This window comes from Drosophila grimshawi, unplaced genomic scaffold (assembly GCF_018153295.1).
Source record: "Drosophila grimshawi isolate 15287-2541.00 unplaced genomic scaffold, ASM1815329v1 contig_1369, whole genome shotgun sequence".
Classification (NCBI taxonomy): Eukaryota; Metazoa; Arthropoda; class Insecta; order Diptera; family Drosophilidae; genus Drosophila; species Drosophila grimshawi.
Genome location: NW_025062891.1, coordinates 3,373,255 through 3,390,100, shown reverse-complemented (window position 1 = coordinate 3,390,100; position 16,846 = coordinate 3,373,255). Strand labels below are relative to the sequence as shown.

The 16,846-nt window shown below is 41.8% G+C and overlaps 4 protein-coding genes across 9 annotated transcripts in view; 3 read left to right on the top strand and 1 right to left on the bottom strand.

Annotated features, from left to right (window-relative positions):
* Positions 1–10,718, top strand: part of LOC6560045 (protein hu-li tai shao) — a 31,265-nt gene extending 20,547 nt beyond the window's left edge. For 2 of the 6 annotated variants that reach the window (XM_032735221.1, XM_032735222.1), the window contains one exon: positions 7,126–9,098. In XM_032735221.1, coding sequence (XP_032591112.1) covers positions 7,126–8,819 — 1,694 coding nt within the window. In that variant the 3' untranslated portion in view covers positions 8,820–9,098. Of the gene's footprint in view, positions 1–1,296; positions 1,366–7,125; positions 9,099–9,551; positions 9,620–10,047 lie in introns of those variants that run through there. The other 4 variants (XM_032735225.1, XM_032735224.1, XM_032735227.1 and 1 more) reach the window with 4 other exon arrangements.
* On the top strand, positions 1,917–6,639 carry LOC116805104. The gene has a single exon (XM_032735220.1). It carries the CDS (start codon positions 2,081–2,083, stop codon positions 6,329–6,331), a length of 4,251 nt encoding a protein of 1,416 aa, XP_032591111.1. The 5' UTR covers positions 1,917–2,080; the 3' UTR covers positions 6,332–6,639.
* A 1,933-nt stretch (positions 10,719–12,651) lies between the features above and the next one.
* Positions 12,652–14,122, top strand: LOC6559268 (facilitated trehalose transporter Tret1-2 homolog). Its single transcript, XM_032733983.2, has one exon. The coding sequence runs from the start codon at positions 12,689–12,691 to the stop codon at positions 14,075–14,077; it is 1,389 nt and encodes a 462-aa protein (XP_032589874.2). The 5' UTR covers positions 12,652–12,688; the 3' UTR covers positions 14,078–14,122.
* Positions 14,123–14,158: 36 nt separating this feature from the next.
* On the bottom strand, positions 14,159–16,075 carry LOC6559267 (facilitated trehalose transporter Tret1-2 homolog). The gene has a single exon (XM_001987215.2). It carries the CDS (start codon positions 16,021–16,023, stop codon positions 14,596–14,598), a length of 1,428 nt encoding a protein of 475 aa, XP_001987251.1. The 5' UTR covers positions 16,024–16,075; the 3' UTR covers positions 14,159–14,595.
* Positions 16,076–16,846: the final 771 nt, after the last annotated feature.

Below are 16,846 nucleotides of genomic sequence, written 5' to 3'. Positions count from 1 at the left end.
GCTGCTGCCCTCTTACATAACAACTACTACACTCTCAAACAAAAACAAATTAAAAGTGCAGTTTAGTACAAAACATTTTATATTAGAGGTGAGTGCAGCCCGAAAGTTTAGTGTGTAGTAACAAAAAAATACACAAAAAAACAATAATACTCTCGCATAGTTTTTAGACAAGTGATCGAAATTGAAATAGTTATAGTATGCATATTCTCATGACATCTTACGCAAACTAATAGTGTATAACATTTTAAAGCTCGATTCCACTTCGGCCCAACATTTCTTAGCATTGACTTAAAATTAAAAATTGAAAAGGATTTCGACTTGAGCATTAAATTTTAATAGTTGATAAACCATTTTTGTTCTTTTTATTTTCAAATGTGTCTTTCGCTATAATATTTATTATATTATTTTTTATGCTCCGTAAAATTCAAATTAAAAACCCAATTGAAATCGATTTTGATTTCAACCTTATTTAAAAATTGTTTGTGGTTTGATGATCTATTTTTATTTTCACTCATTTCTTTCGCTATATTATTTTTAATATATATTATATTATATTTTCATGTTCCTGAATATTTTGAATATGATATTCACAGTCTCTGTGGAGCTTGAAAGTCTTAAAGCGATAGACATATTTAAATTATAAAAAAAAATTAAATTAAAGAAGCGCTTGCTTAAAAAAAAGAAATACTTGGATCAAATTTCTAACATTTGCCACATACTTTACGAATGTATAGGTCATCTAGCATACATAGAAAAGAAGAATGTACGAAATGTTGAGAATGTTGTGGAATCAGGCTATCAAATATCATTCTGCATTCAATTAGCTTAGCTCTATATTTGCCCATTGTTTTTAACATAAATCAACGCGTTCTGCTAGCTTTCTTCATTTAAGTGGCTTTTTGTGCACATATAATAGTTATTTAGTTTTTATTTTTTTTTTTGAACAACTGCAGCTGTTATCTTTTAATTGCTTTTTCCGTTTATATTTCGATTTTCCTATGAGCGCCGCTAACATTATTTTCTAACACTGACACATTGCATCATTAAGTATCGATACTTTGCTAACATTTTACTGCTAATATACAAAATATCTGCTACTCGATACAATTTTTGTATGCTATTCGTATGAATATTTCAAACATAACACACACACATCTTTATTTTAAGTTTACGTCTTTAATGCAATTTATTTTTCCAAGGTTTATTTGATGCGATGCGCCAACACGTAACATCAAAAGCATTCAACAAAACATGCGAATTTTTTATGTACCTTTATTTCTTCAATACTTATTTTAGCAACACTTAGTTTTATAAACGGCGAACGCTCTCATACAGCAACAAATCGCAAGCCACCAACTGGCCGAGGTAAACGAACAAAAGTCCCTTTTGTTGTTGTATACATAAATAGCTAACCCTTAATTATACAACGTATACAACTTATACAATTGTACCTCAATTATACCCTGGGATGATAGCACAACATAATGCTGCATTTTGTATATACACATACTTACATATATGTTGTATAACCATTCCCCTTTGTCATTGATGTATTGATAACTAGCAAAATCACTTTTATTTTACATTTACACATATGCACCTCAACCTAACCTAGTTAAAAAAAAAATTGTTATAAAAACACCCCATTTGCGAAATATTCATAATTAGCTCATTTTAGATTATTGGATCGGGAAACTTGGTTATTGAATTCATCAAATGACACACTAGATATATGTATATGATCTGAATATTTTACATTTATCTTTCGCATTTAGGCGGATCTTTCCGATTTAGGTATATACATTATATATTGTTATATACATGTAGGTATTTAATACTCGTACGTATCTCATATAAATCAACGTGTTGCAAGTCGTAAGTGCCGCAATTGTGTGGCAAATTTAATGAAATTCTCAATTGTTTCAATTGTTTACTCCAATTTGCTGGCCTTAGGCTTGAGTTGAGTTGAGTTCAGTGTAAGTCTCGATTGTCAGCGTAGTGAGTAGTAGCCAACCTTACTGATAAATGCCACTCCTTTTGACTTCTCTCTTCACACTCCCCTTGGCCAGCCACAAAAGAAATGCAAGTTCAAGCAACAACTAGAGCAGATAGCGTCCAGATGTCGAAGCGAAACAGCAACAATAATACAATCTATGATGAGCTGGACAAGGAGAACCAGAATCAGTGCTGTCAGCCGGGTGTTGTTCCAGCCTCCAACTCGACTAGCAAGTGTCGTCGCGATTTGCGAGCTGCATTTACCAAACAATTCAATTCGATATCAGTTTATTGTCCCAGTCCCAGTCCCCGTCCCGAAATCTTGTCCTCACCTCCCGTCTCCGATGTTGCTGACTTGGCACAGTGTTTACCAGGTGGGGGGCATTTTTATTCGTCTGCTGCTGGATCATTGGGTCGCTGCTGTCAGCCGCAGATTTGTTCGGTGCTCCTTCATGCTCTCCACTCGCCGCACCACAATATGCTTAATTATGGAGATGCCGGCATAACACGTTCCAACACGGCCACATCCAGCATAGTTAGCACCACCAATGATTCGTCATCGCCACGTCGTCGTCCCCTCCACTTGGCCAATGGACAGTCGATGAATCCGATTCCAACTCGGACTCCTACTTCGACTTCCTCACTTCTGCTGCCTTACCGCACACTGTCGCACTTTGGATTCAATTCACCGCGACTCCCAGTGCCCACCGAGCACAAGCATCTGCCGGGTGGCGCCGAGTGCATTCGCTATCGTCCCAGCGTGCAGCGTGCCCTCAGCTATGAGGAGATCTTTGCGACGCCGCGCTATGAGCACCTTTGTCATTATTGCTTTGAGCAGCTGCTGCGACTCAAGCCTGAACTGCGGCGCCGCAGTGCCGAGGATGAGCCCGAGGATCTGATCAGTTGCAGCAGCTCAGTTCCCTCCCTTAAACTGAATGGAAAGGAGGAGGAGGAGGCAGAGAAGGAGGAAGAGGAGGAGGAGGCAGAGAAGGAGGACGAGCGCACCTTGACCAACTCGGTTCTTTGCAATGTGAGCACCCAAACGACCCGATCCTTGCCCGTTGCCAACTTTCTTAATCAAATCGAAGGTCTCAACTACGCGGAGGAGTCCACCAATGGCAACTATGTGCCGGGACACCAAGCCGTAACTAGTTACTTTAGTTTATCTGATTTCGAGACGCCAACGAGTCCTGGGGCCAGTGCGACCAGTGCGCAACCAATGAAAACACCGCAACTACCGCGACCGGATTCGGATAGATACCGGACGGACATTACAGAGGTGTGGAACTTTGGCAACTGGCAGGAGCAGGCACAGCAGCAACCGAATCCGCTTGTTGAGCGATGCATTACGCTCGAGATTACCCAATTACAATTTGCAGAGCAGAGCGTTGAACCAGATGCCAACAACTCTCTGCAGCTGCAGGAGCAGAGGCAGGGCGAGATGAACATGGCGGTGGAGGAGGAACGTCAGTTAATGTCGCGCGATGAGCGTCAACGCCGCAAGTTAGAGTTCGAAGAGCTCTGGCAGGATCATGTGCACTACTTTGGTGCCAAGGAGCAAATGGAACAGGAGGCGCCAGCAACTGTGAAGCATACGGTGACAATGTCGCTGGATGCGCAGGAGGCGCATGCTCTAAGGATCTACGATTGTCGACGACAACCAGAGCAGGAGGAAGATGCTCAAATGCAGCAAGCAGTGGATGATAAAATGGTCCAAGCCTTCGCGGAGTTACAGAAAATGTTGAAAAAGTTTGAGCTGAGTCTGAGCGTTGTGGGTGAGACTCTTGAGCAACTGGTGGCCACCACAAAAATCCTACAAACGGCCGAGAATAAAAAGAGCGTAGAGGAGTCGTTCGCATTGGATGCATCTGTGGAGGAGAACGGTTCATTGTTTCGCGCCATCGACTTGGAGAATATACCCGATGCTGATGATGCCGCATCCGTTTCGGAGCCACAACGCTTTAATCTGAGCGAATTTAGTAACGATGAGGAGGAGAATGGCGAACCGCAAGCAGAGATCGATCACGAGGAGAAGCGCGACGATGAGAAGCCAGTGACGCCTCTGCCCAATGCAAATAAACTCAAAGATGCTGTTGAAGCCAGTCCCAGTGATGAAAAGGACATCGATGAGCATGAAATGAACGTTGACGAGGATGCCCGAGAGGGACTCGAAGAGACCCAGACCGCCGAATGTAGCTCGCATTTCTCTCCCCTCGAACGCGAGATCCTCGAGTCCATCGAGGCCGACAAGCTCAAGGAGCGCGAATCGATCTTTGGCAAAATCGATCAGAGCATACGCAACAAGCTGCCGCCAAGCGCACTTCAGAGCATTGTCTGCGATGTCGAGGAGACTTTTGTGACATGCACGCACATTGTGAAGACTCCCGGATCAGTCCGGATACCGCATCTATTTCAGTTCGGCAGCGATCCGCATCCAAGCGCTCGCTCCAGAATGGATACAGACGCAACCTCGATCCCCTCGTCGGCACACACTCGTCTCATTACTCGCCACAAGTCGCGTATGTCGCGCTCTCTGGACAGCAGTCCAGATGATTCCCAATTAGAGAGCGCCATTTCCTCGTCCACATTTGTTGTGAGCGGCGGTTGTCCGCGCAAGAAGCGCAACTTTATTAAAGAGAACATACGCAATGCCAGCAAGCCGCGTTCCTCCATCTCAAAATCGACGTTTAGCTCACGCAAGAAGCGATCTGTGCAAATTCAGATGCAGATGGAGACGGACAACAACAACGCCACCAGCGATGACTCCTCCGTGTGCACATTCCATGCGGAGCAGCGCAGCAGCAGCGCTCGTCTGTGGGTCTCGATGCCAACGACGCCACGTTCCTTCGCCGGACAAAATCGCGGATCAGCGATCAGTCCAAGTCGTTCACCCCAAACTCCCTGCTCTTCCTTTGCCAAACGGTTCAAACCAATGGGCGGCATGGTGCACCCACCCAAATTGCGTCGGGGCTTACGCTCTGCACTGAATCGGACGACTTCGAGTAGCACTTTCTTCACGGATGTCGCCGCATCGCCACAGTTGATGCAACGAACCTATTCCAGCAACACTTTTAACTTGAATTTTTTGCCGGAGGAGCAGTTGAAGGAATCCCAAGGTGCTCAGTCAATGGATGTAAGCGACAGCGAACAGTCAATGGAACAGCAAATGGATCTGTATATGTCGGATGATGAGAATGAAGCTAATGAAGCTGCTGATCATCAGTTGTTGCAAGCTGAGGCTTACTCCGGCAATACCTATGAACCAAACAGGACCGAAACTACTGGTGATATGGAGACAAATTCCAATGATATGCTTGATGCGAAGCGATCACAGAATGGGATCTCATCAGCAGACGACGAGCAAGTGGTGAATGGAAACAAGGCTGGTGCAGAAACTCCTAATGGACAGTCCGCCGCAAGTGTTGAGTCATCTGAACAAATGGATACTCAAGAAGTCAACGAATCAGATTTGAAAATGCCAACTGAAGAATTTGAATACGATGAAGAAGAGTTGGGGGAGGAGGAGGAAGCGGTGGCCAGTCTCTTAGATGTCCACTCATCTGCCTATCCGCTGAGCTCGGTGCGTGGCACCTTCAATCTCGACACTCAGAAGAATAAATGGGCTTATCAACTGTATTACGACAGCGCCGACAGTTCATCGGATGGGGACGGTTCACCCAAAATATGCAGAAAATATCCCAAGACTAAAGGCATCATTGAGGTTAACAATGAGGATGCGAATGAGGTTGCGGATGCGGATGAGGAGGATGACAAGCCAAGCACATCGATGGCGGCAGCTAAAATACAGAAGAGGCGTAAAAACGATGATAAGGAAGACGCAAAAGACAGTTACGACAAGGATAGCGAAACGATTGAATTGACAACACTGTGTACGCTGACCAGTGGCACTCTGCACATCACCGACGAATCCTTGGACAAGGAGATACCCGTGCCTCGCTGTGAAATATCGACTCGACACTGTCCGATTATCGACGACGATGACTGGACCATACCCGATGGGGAAATCGAAATGGAAATGGTGCCATTCAACGTTGATGATTTCATAACACCCGAAATGGTTGAAATGTTTGCCGAGGCAATGCAAGAAGAGGATGAATGGCTGCGTAATTACGATGAAACGGCGCCGCCGAACTTAATTTACGAAAGCGAGTTCGACGGGACACAACCCTTCATTGTGGAGATTTTTAATGAAGTAAACCAAGCATGGGCAATCAGCAACCAGCAAGTTGAGATTGAAGGAGACGCCACAGATATGCGTCCATCAGCTGTTGCTCTTGCACCCCAAGACGGAGACGAGCAGCAGTCTTCCACATGAATCTAAATAGCAACTACTTTTCACATACGATTTTCGACAAGTTTTCAAAACAAAGTGACGCTTTTACATTTTATTTTCAAACTTTTTCAATGAATTTTAAAATAATTTATATTTTATTTTTTATTTTTTGCCAATTCCACTTTGCCAAGTCAGCACATTTCAAGTCGTTTACTACAAGTTTCCCTTTATCTTATTACATTACACAACACTTATTTTTGTAATCTTTATAATCAGCATGTTTTCCAATTGCACTCATACACATTTATTTTCGCATATACTAACAACATATATTTGAATAGATTTAGCTTGAAAATACTGGTTTTGATTTGTATTGATAGATCTCAACAAATATAACTTGAGTATTTACATAAAATTAATGGTGAATTGTATACGTATTAATAATAAAAACTGTATTATTTACTTAATAATAAGGGTGATTTGTATGGTGAAATATATAATGATTTGAATTTACTTTGCACTAAATAGAAATGTTTAATTTTAGGCAATTATCCTTGAATGTTAAATAACTGTCGGGCCTAATTTGTAAGCTTAAACAACAGATGTTCATGTTAAATGTTAGATGTTAACAGTGGCTGTCGCTGTCGCTGTTAATGTCACTGTTACTCTTTAAGTTTCCCCCAATTTTTGATTGTGAATTGTTACATGTAAGTCGGACTTATACACAAAAACTGTGATGTGTTTAACACACACACCACAAACACACCTACACACATACCTACACACATACCTACACACACACACACACTCACCTATGCCCCCTTCTCTTATCTCAGCTATGCTGGCGTATTTGTCAAATAAATATGCTTTCCTCTATGCAACAACAAGTCATTGCATTGAGACCTTTCACTGCATTCAGGTGCATGTAATACATAAAATTGATGCCACATATAAGCACAACTATCCGTTGCTCAATGCAAACACCACCAACCCCAACAGCGAGGATAGCTTTGTGGCACATGTGGCACAACACAGCACACCCATGCGATCCGCGGTGCATTCAGCTATTATCTATCAGCCAACTGCTGTCAACAACAACAACAACAACAGCAACAGCAGCTGCAGCAGTAATGCCTTAAATACATCATCATCAACATCAGCTGCACCATTTCGCACCTTTTCGCATTATGGCTTCAATTGTCCGCTGACAAATGAGCCAAATATACTCTTGCATCCCGCTAATCGGAGCATTTGGCAGACGGTGGCCGAGCAGCGGGAGAAGGTCGTCTCCTTTATTGATCTGACCAATCTGAGCTTTGCCAAACGTAAAATGCTCGATGTGCTCAGTGCGAGTGCGACGAGTGGTAAGCAAAATAATCCGACGGCGCAGGAGGATGCATCATCATCGCCATCGCCATCTTATGTCTCGGAGATGCAAATCCAGTTGCAACCAAGTCCATCCCGCAAGCAGCGTAACAATAGTGCGGCAACAACAACAACAACGAGGAGCAGCAGCTGCAGCAGACGGAGCAGCACCAGTCCGCAGAGCGCCGACGATTCGCTAGATGAGCTGACGGCTCAATTTAACTCCATGCTCAATATTACCCATGCCAATTGTGATCGTGACGATGACAGTCTTTATCCCAGCAATTATACGCTGCGCAGTTTTTTGCCCAGCAATCATGCGCTGCCCAAGGATGGCGGTGACAAGCCCGAGGCCGAGCAGGCAATGTATCAGAATGGCGATGACAGTGGTTTGGGTGGTGGTAGTGGTAGTGGCAGCAACAAAAACTCCATCAACAACAACCACAACAACAACAGTAACAAGAAGAAGAGTAGCAGCAAGCGTCGTGACTCCTGCTCTGGCTCAACAACACAGGAAGCGGAGGCCTACAGTCAGGGCAAGCATATTCGACTCACGTTGAGCAGCTCACCGGAGGCGGAGTCGCAGCTGAAGAAGACCACCTCCTCCTCCATTGAGATACTCATAAATGTGTCGTTGCGGAACACGGAGTGTGTGCAGACGGTGCAGGCACATGAGCAGGAGTTCCGCTCCAAGCTGGAGAAGGTCATCGATGATGAGATACACTATATATCCCAGCAGCTGGCCATGCAGCAGCGCACCACGCAGCTTCTATCGGAACACCACCAGCACCAGCAGCAGCAACAACACGTGCCACGTGCCCCACTTGCCTCGCCAACACCCTCGTCGTCGCTGCTGTTGCAACGTTCCAACTCGGCGCCGGCACTGTGCCACACCTATAGCTATGTGGCAATTGCAGACTCCCAGCTGCCGTCCCAATCCCAGTCCCAGTTGACGTCCGGAGACTCAACCCACAGCTGCACCGAGGCGGAGGCACTGCAGCGTTTGCTACGCAACCTGGAAACGGAGTTGCAGCAACTGTTGAACAGCATTATACGAGCCCACGAGTTGCACAATCGTGCCATTATCTATGATTGCCGCACGCGTATCTCCCAGATGCGCGACGATATCAAGTCGAGCGTTATCAAGCCAACCAGAGCCAAGTAGACATTGGGATTGTTTGCCCACGCGTTTCATTTGACTTATAGCTTTTAATCTCTCAACTATTGTCAGAAAACCTACAGCACCTCGACTTGGCCGTATTGTTTATTATTATTATTATTATTATTATTTTTTTGTTAAATAATTCTTTTTTCATGAATTGTGCTTTTTCTGTTATCATTGCTTATTTTTATCATACAAAATTACACATATTTTTTATAATTAAGATGCGTCGGTTCATTAAGTTTATCTATGTTATAATAAATGTTGTTCATTTACACAATATATATATATATATAGAATATATATAATTCCCTCAACATGTAAGTTAAGAAATCGAAACACAGGTAACAATTTTTTTGGCACTTTATCATATTTATGTGTTTTGTGTTTAAACTTTAAAGCATGGCGCCTTGGTAGTAATTAGTTGATGCCTTTTTTTTTATTAATACTTGCATGCTTGTGTTTGTTTAGCTTAAAAACCATTTACATACAAACGTAGATACATACATACATATATACAAACATATACTCATATATCCTACATGTTTTCGGTTATATATAACATAAATCTTTTCGTGTGTGCGTCCTCTAATCATGGTCGGTAGGGGGTAGGCTAATACATATGAACATCTATGATTTTGTGCGCGTCCCTTGAGTTACATGATCTATCTATCAATGTATATGAGTAGTCCTACAACATTATTAATTTGAATACTTTCTATGGCCAACCCACAGGTGAAAACGTACAAAATGGCGATCATTCGGAGGCGCATCTGAGCACCTTCTCACAGAGCAGTAAAGAGGTAAGTAAGAGTGCCATATTCGAGTGAGGTCCGCTACGAGATACCCTGATACCCATAGATCTCTACTTTTATTTGCCAAGTTTTCTTTTAAATAAACATAAGCTGGTGGCAAGTAGCTCTCATTTCTTACCGCAGTTAGCCTATCAAAATGCGATAGATATTGGCTTTTGTGGATTTTGAGGATGTGGTCGAAAAAAAAATGGGGATGTGGTCCATCCAAATTTGGTAACTGGCGTGGCCCAAAAAAAATATTGGAGGGCATTCTTAGAAATTCACCTTCCAAGTTTGGAAGGGTATACAACACGTTTGTTGATCCTGATCGGGCATATATATGCTTGATTGAGTCGCAGATGGTTTCTTCTGCCTGTTTTTGTATAATTAAGCGATCCAAGTGCAAACGATATTCTCATTGCAAATTTCTATTACGGTTCCAGGATGTATCCACGGACGGTTCACCCAAGAAAGACAAGAAGAAGAAGAAGGGCCTGCGCACACCATCGTTCTTGAAGAAGAAGAAGGAGAAGAAGAAGACCGAAGCCTAAATTCTAACAATCTAACAATCCACAACCACCAGAAAAGAGAGCAGAGGAGAGCAGAAGAGAGCAGTGCAATGCAGTGCAGAGGAGAGCAGTGCAGTGCAGTGCAGTGCGGAGGAGAGCAAAGCAGTGCAGTGCACAGAGCTGGCAGCAGGCGGGCGGGAACGAATAGAGAGCAAAACGAAGATGATAATAATGATGATGATTATGGTGATGATGATGATGATGATGGAAAACGACGAAAACAAAGCAGCAACAAATAATAAAAATACAATATTTGAGAGAGGCATTAAACGGCAACAAATGAGCAGCTAAACTTGATTCAAGTTGGGACAGAAAAGCATAAATAAATTCATATATATCATCATATATAGAGTCTAAATCAAGTATATACAACAAAAAACAAAAACAAAATAAGCAAATGTGCAACCAGATAAGATACAATTGAAAATCAAGCTAAATCGATCGCCCTTCTATATACAAAATGCAAATCTAATAGTTCTCTAAGCGCTTAAATATACTACGTAAATACATTACATAGTAAACAAAACAAAACAAAACAATTTCACAGTTGAAAAATTATAAACCCACATGCAGGATAAACTACGCATTAGTTGAAAAATGTAATTTTGTTTTTGGTCAAATTTGTGCTAATTTATTCGATAAACATGAACACACACACACACACACACACACACACACACACATATATACACACACTCATACATACATACAATTTGTATACATATATGCAATATTTTTATAAAAACGCAATAAAAAACAAAACAAGAAAACATTTTGATATTCTTTGCATGCGCTTGTGTGTGTGTGTGTGTGTTGGAATTTAATGCTTTGTATGATGTTTTATGTTTAATAATAATTATGATTATGATTATATTGTTTGATATGTTTTTTTCCTCTATAAATGCAATCGATTTCACACACACACATACATATAAATAAATAAAAAATAGATATGTATACATGCAACATTGTATTAGTTTTTTATACAAATAATTAGATATTTTTATGTACGTAAAACTGTTTATATATCTATATATACAAACACATATATATTTGTATATGTACAACAAAATAAATTATGAAGAACGGATACAACAACAACAACAAAAACAACAACAAAATGCACCGAAAAGCAGAAACAATGAATTAAAAAATGCGAGTCTTAAAATTGAATTAGGCAAGGATAATCGAAGCACTTGAAATTTCAGCATTTTTTCACTTACTGTAAGTAAATGTGCTTAGTTTAAATAAACGCTTCACTGACAAAGCATGACACAAAGCAAATACATTTTATCGACACTTTGGTCCATAAATAATAAATACTTGATAAAGAACAAAAGGAACTCCCAACAAGTAAACTGCCATAGCATGTAAAGTTGTAAGGCACAATATCTGAACGCATTTCAAATGTTTATTGCAAGATATTATTATTGATACACAGATAAGTTTCTGCTTTTCACTGCATAGTTAATACAGCAAAGCAAGCATTGCCTGAGCCTTAGCAATTTCAAAATCAAATATTTAAATAAACGAAAATAAAACATTTAAAACATTCATTAATTTGATTATTTGCGCAACGACAGAAGCTTATTTCTAGCAACTTTTTTGTGTCCAATTCAAAAAAGTTTGTACAATTTTTCATTCGACTTAAATTAGAAATATGTTAACATTCTCAGTGCAAATAATACAATTTATTTGAAGAAAAAAAAAGAAAGAAAGAAAATGAAATAATAATGGAACCATGAAGAAGAATATAAAGAGCAGCGTCCAGCAGAATGCTGTCTATTAATATTCGTTAGATCTTAAGTAAATGCATATATATTTAAATTCGTATTATATAAAATACACACACACACACACACACACGACACACAGAAAAGCAAAAACATAATTAATAAAACACTTGGAAATTGTACAAAATTCAGGAAACTGGTGCATTTTTACGGTAATCAGTCAATAGCCAAATCAACATTTCTTAGCCGTAGATATACTCGAAGTGTCGACCATATTGCCATCCACCTTTCAGTTAAATATTCCCAGCCGTTGACCGACAATTGACCGATAGGTGTATATAGACTATATAGACTAGTCTACTACTAATTCTAATCTAATTTTCACAGCGACACTTGTAATTATCAAAGCACTGCAGGGGAATCTTTAACGCATTACAGAAACCATATTGGATTTATATGTTCAAGGTTGATAGCTATCTCATGTTCTTAATGTAGATCTATCTTGTTCATAATTAAAAGTTTTATTCGGCTAATATTCACATCAAAAAGTTAAATAATTACATCAAATACACAGTCAAGGGTATTTAATCTTCTGCAAGTCTTCATTTAATTAACACACACAGTTCTTAGCGCTATCGCCAACTAACTGAATAATCTTCAATGCACATTTATTTACAACAGAGTTCGCTTTACCGATTTCCCAAGTCTTGAGAACCACTTATTAGATTTGATCAGTTTACAATGTTAACCAACAACAGTCAACAGTTTGATTTGATATGTCGCAAGCAAAGGTGCTGCCACAATATGTAGCCGGTCTATCGGCGGCATTTGGAGCATTTTGTATGGGCGCCAGCATGGGATGGTCTTCTCCCGTCCAGGACATGCTCACGGTGGACGAAGCCTATGGTTTTCCAGTGTCCGAAGACCAATTTGGCTGGATCTCCTCTTTGTTGACACTGGGCGCTACAGTTGTGTGCATTCCCATTGGATTCATCATTGACATATTTGGACGTAGGCCGACCATGCTGGCATTAATACCTCCGTACATGGTTGGTTGGTTGCTGATGATCTTTGCAAATAGTGTAATAATGCTATACTTTGGTCGATTTATTCTTGGAGTCTGTGGAGGAGCGTTCTGTGTGACTGCCTCGATGTATAACACGGAGATCTCGACAATTGATGCACGTGGCACTCTAGGCAGCTTTTTCGAGTTGATCACCTGTTCCGGGCTCCTCTATGGATACATTGTTGGTGGCTACACTCCACTCCTGGCCACTAATATATTGTGTGCGATACTGCCCCTAATCTTTGCTCTGGTCCACTACTTCATGCCGGAGTCACCAGTTTATTATGCCATGAAGGGACGACGGGATGATGCAACCAAGTCGCTGATCTGGCTGCGTGGCAAGAATTGCGATATCAGCGAAGAGCTCAATGAAATGATGGAGGCGAGCAACAAGGGTGCCGATGAGCCCAAGGTGAACATTTTCAGGGCACTGCGACGTCCCGTAACCCTCAAGGGACTTAGCATCGCAGTGATTCTACAAATTGTGCAGCAATGGTCGGGCATTAATGCCATCCTGTTTTATTCCACGTCTATTTTCGAGGATGTGGGTGCCGAGTTAAGTGGGCGACTGTGCACGATGCTTATTGGAACTACTCAGCTTGTGATAACTTTGGGGGCGACTGTGTTAGTTGACAAGACTGGACGACGTATCCTTCTGCTTATTTCCGCTTTTTTCGCTTTTATTACCACCTGCCTGATGGGTGTCTATTTTCAAATGAAGGACACCGATCCCGAATCGGTGATATCCATTGGCTGGTTACCAATTACAAGCATCCTAATCTTTATAGTGGCCAGTGCCGTTGGCCTTGGACCCGTGCCCTGGCTGATGATGGCCGAATTATTCTCCGAGGATGTGAAGAGTGTCGCCGGCTCCATTGCGGGCACCAGCAACTGGCTGTCCGCATTTATGGTCACCAAGATTTTCCCTGTGATGGAGAACAATATCGGACCAGCAGCAACATTTTGGGTGTTTTCTGGCATTAGCCTTCTTGGTTTTGTGTACATTTTGATATATGTGCCCGAGACGAAAGGTAGAAGCCTGGAGGAGATTCAACAGATCCTCGCAGGCGGTAATAAAAATGATACACCGAAAGAATAGATGAGATGCCTTTTCAAATGGTGTCTAATCTTCATTAGGATAGAGTTTAATCAGTCGCCGATCCTTGAGGATCCTCTTAACTACGATAATTTATTTTATTTATTTACAAGTTGCAATTTAACAATACTGATAAGAAGCTGTTCTAAGATATTGTTGTATAGAATATTTATAAATAAATAAAGACAGTAGAAGGCAAAGTCCTGAAGAAACGATCGAGATTATAAATCACTTTTGACAAGCTTAAAAATTGTATTTATAATGTTCTTGGGCAGTGTTTTTCTCTGAGTGTATTCCATTCATAATTTTTGTTTGTTTTGAATAATTTTGATGATATCAAGCCTGCAATTAAAAATGGGCATTAAATGTCGCTACTATTTAATATATTTTTAATAATATAATTAATTTTTTTGCTAGCTTACAGTTACAGTTACAGTTATGCACAGTATTGTTCTTAGAGACTAAAGTGTTACAATCTAGATTTAGATATAAAACAAAAACATACATTTATATTTATAAGCTTACAAATTCTCTTTGAGCCCCTCAATCTTAGGATCGAAGCTCGTCTCAGCATCTTTGCCTTTTTTGCCTCCGGCCAACATCAGCTGAATCTCCGCCAGTGTTTTGCCCTTCGTCTCCGGCACACACAACAAGCAATAAACGAAGGCGACAATGGCGATGGCCGAAAATATCCAAAATGTTGGACCAGACCCAATGCAGTTCTTCAGGATCGGGAAGAGCAGCGTGACCAGGAATGCCGAGAACCAGTTGCTGGTCCCCGCAATGGAGCCGGCGACACTCTTCACATCCTCGGTGAATAGCTCGGCCATTATCAGCCAGGGCACTGGTCCGAAGCCAATCGAGAAGAACACAATGAACAGCAGGATGCTAGTAATTGGCAACCAGCCAATGGATGTCACTGAATCCGGATCGCTTTGACTCATTTGGAAATAGACGCCCATCAGGCAGGTGGTGATGGCCATAAAGAAGGCAGAGACGAGCAACAGGATGCGCCTACCAGCCTTGTCGATGATCAACGCCGCAATCAGCGTCATCACCACCTGTGTAAGTCCAATGAGGACCGTGCAGACGCGTCCAGGTAATCCGGCGCCCACCTCCTCAAAAATGGATGTTGAGTAGAACATGATGGCATTAATGCCCGTCCACTGCTGCAGAGCCTGCAGGATCACTGCGATGCTGAGTCCTTTGAGCGTTATGGGACGTCGCAGTGCCCTGAAAATGTTTACCTTGGGCTCATCGACTCCCTTGTTGCTCGCCTCCATCATTTCATTGAGCTCTTCGCTGATATCGCAATTCTTGCCACGCAGCCAGATCAGCGACTTGGTTGCATCATCCCGTCGTCCCTTCATGGCATAATAAACTGGTGACTCTGGCATGAAGTAGTGGACCAGAGCAAAGATTAGAGGCAGTATCGCACACAATATATTGGTGGCCAGGAGTGGAGTGAAGCCACCAACTATGGATCCATAGAGCAGTCCCGAGACGGTGTTCAGCTGAAAGAAGCTGCCCAATTTGCCACGAGTATCAATTGTCGAGATCTCCGTGCTGTACATCGAAGCAGCCACACAGAACGCTCCTCCACAGACTCCAAGAATAAATCGGCCAAAATATAGCATTATTACACTATTTGCAAAGATCATCAGAAACCAACCAACCATGTATGGAGGTATTAATGCCAACATGGTCGGCCTACGTCCAAATATGTCAATGATGAATCCAATGGGAATGCACACAACTGTAGCGCCCAGTGTCAACAAAGAGGAGATCCAGCCAAACTGATCCCCGGACACTGGAAAACCATAGTCCTCGTCCTCAGTCAGCATTTTCTCGGCAGGAGCTGACCAGCCCATGCTGGCGCCCATACAGAAGGCTCCAAATGCCGCCGATAGACCGGCTATATATTGTGGCAACACCTTTGCCTGCGCCATTTTCGGTGTATTCCGTTTCGTTCTGTTCCGTGTGAGTGTTTAAATCAAACTGAATGTGGATGGACAAGCGTTGCTTGGCTTATGAATCGCATTGCTGCCAATATGCCTGGCTGACGACTGCGAAGTCGACGTCGGCCGCGCAAATTGATAAATCAAGTGCAAACTGAAGCACAGGTGTGAGAAAAGCAGTTAGAACCCAAATTACCCCCCCCCCCCCCCCCCACAATCATTACTAATACATTACTAAACATACGAAAACCCACATATAAAAACTACTTTGAGCACGCTAAAGATTAGAAGATTAGATGCAGATAAAAGAGCTCATATTTAAATCTTAAATTTAATTATTAATTATACAAAAAAAAAAACCATTCGTATATGGAAGCCAATGTTAATTATTTGTTGTAAATAATATAAATATTTTTTCATAATTCAGGAAGCCAACGCTCTATCATTGATTGTTCACACCCCACGACAAAATCAAAATACTCCCAACGATGGGTATAAAAACAATCTGTGTATATGAACATTATACAGCTGGTGTTTGTTGTTACTGTAAATGCCGTGTGAGAATTAGATAATAGCAGCAGCTACTGAAGCACAGTTGTGGTCTCTATGCAAATCTTTTGCGAATGGATCTAATCTAAGGCCGATCCCATAATCCACAAGAGTAAATATTCGCAGAATAACTGTCGACTGTGGTTCATTGGGTACACTGGCGCTGGCACTTCTGGCACTCAATGGAATTGGAGGTGAGTTGTCGCCACAACTTGTGGCACTTCTGAAATAATGTTAAAGAGGGGTGGGGGGTTACTATCTGGTG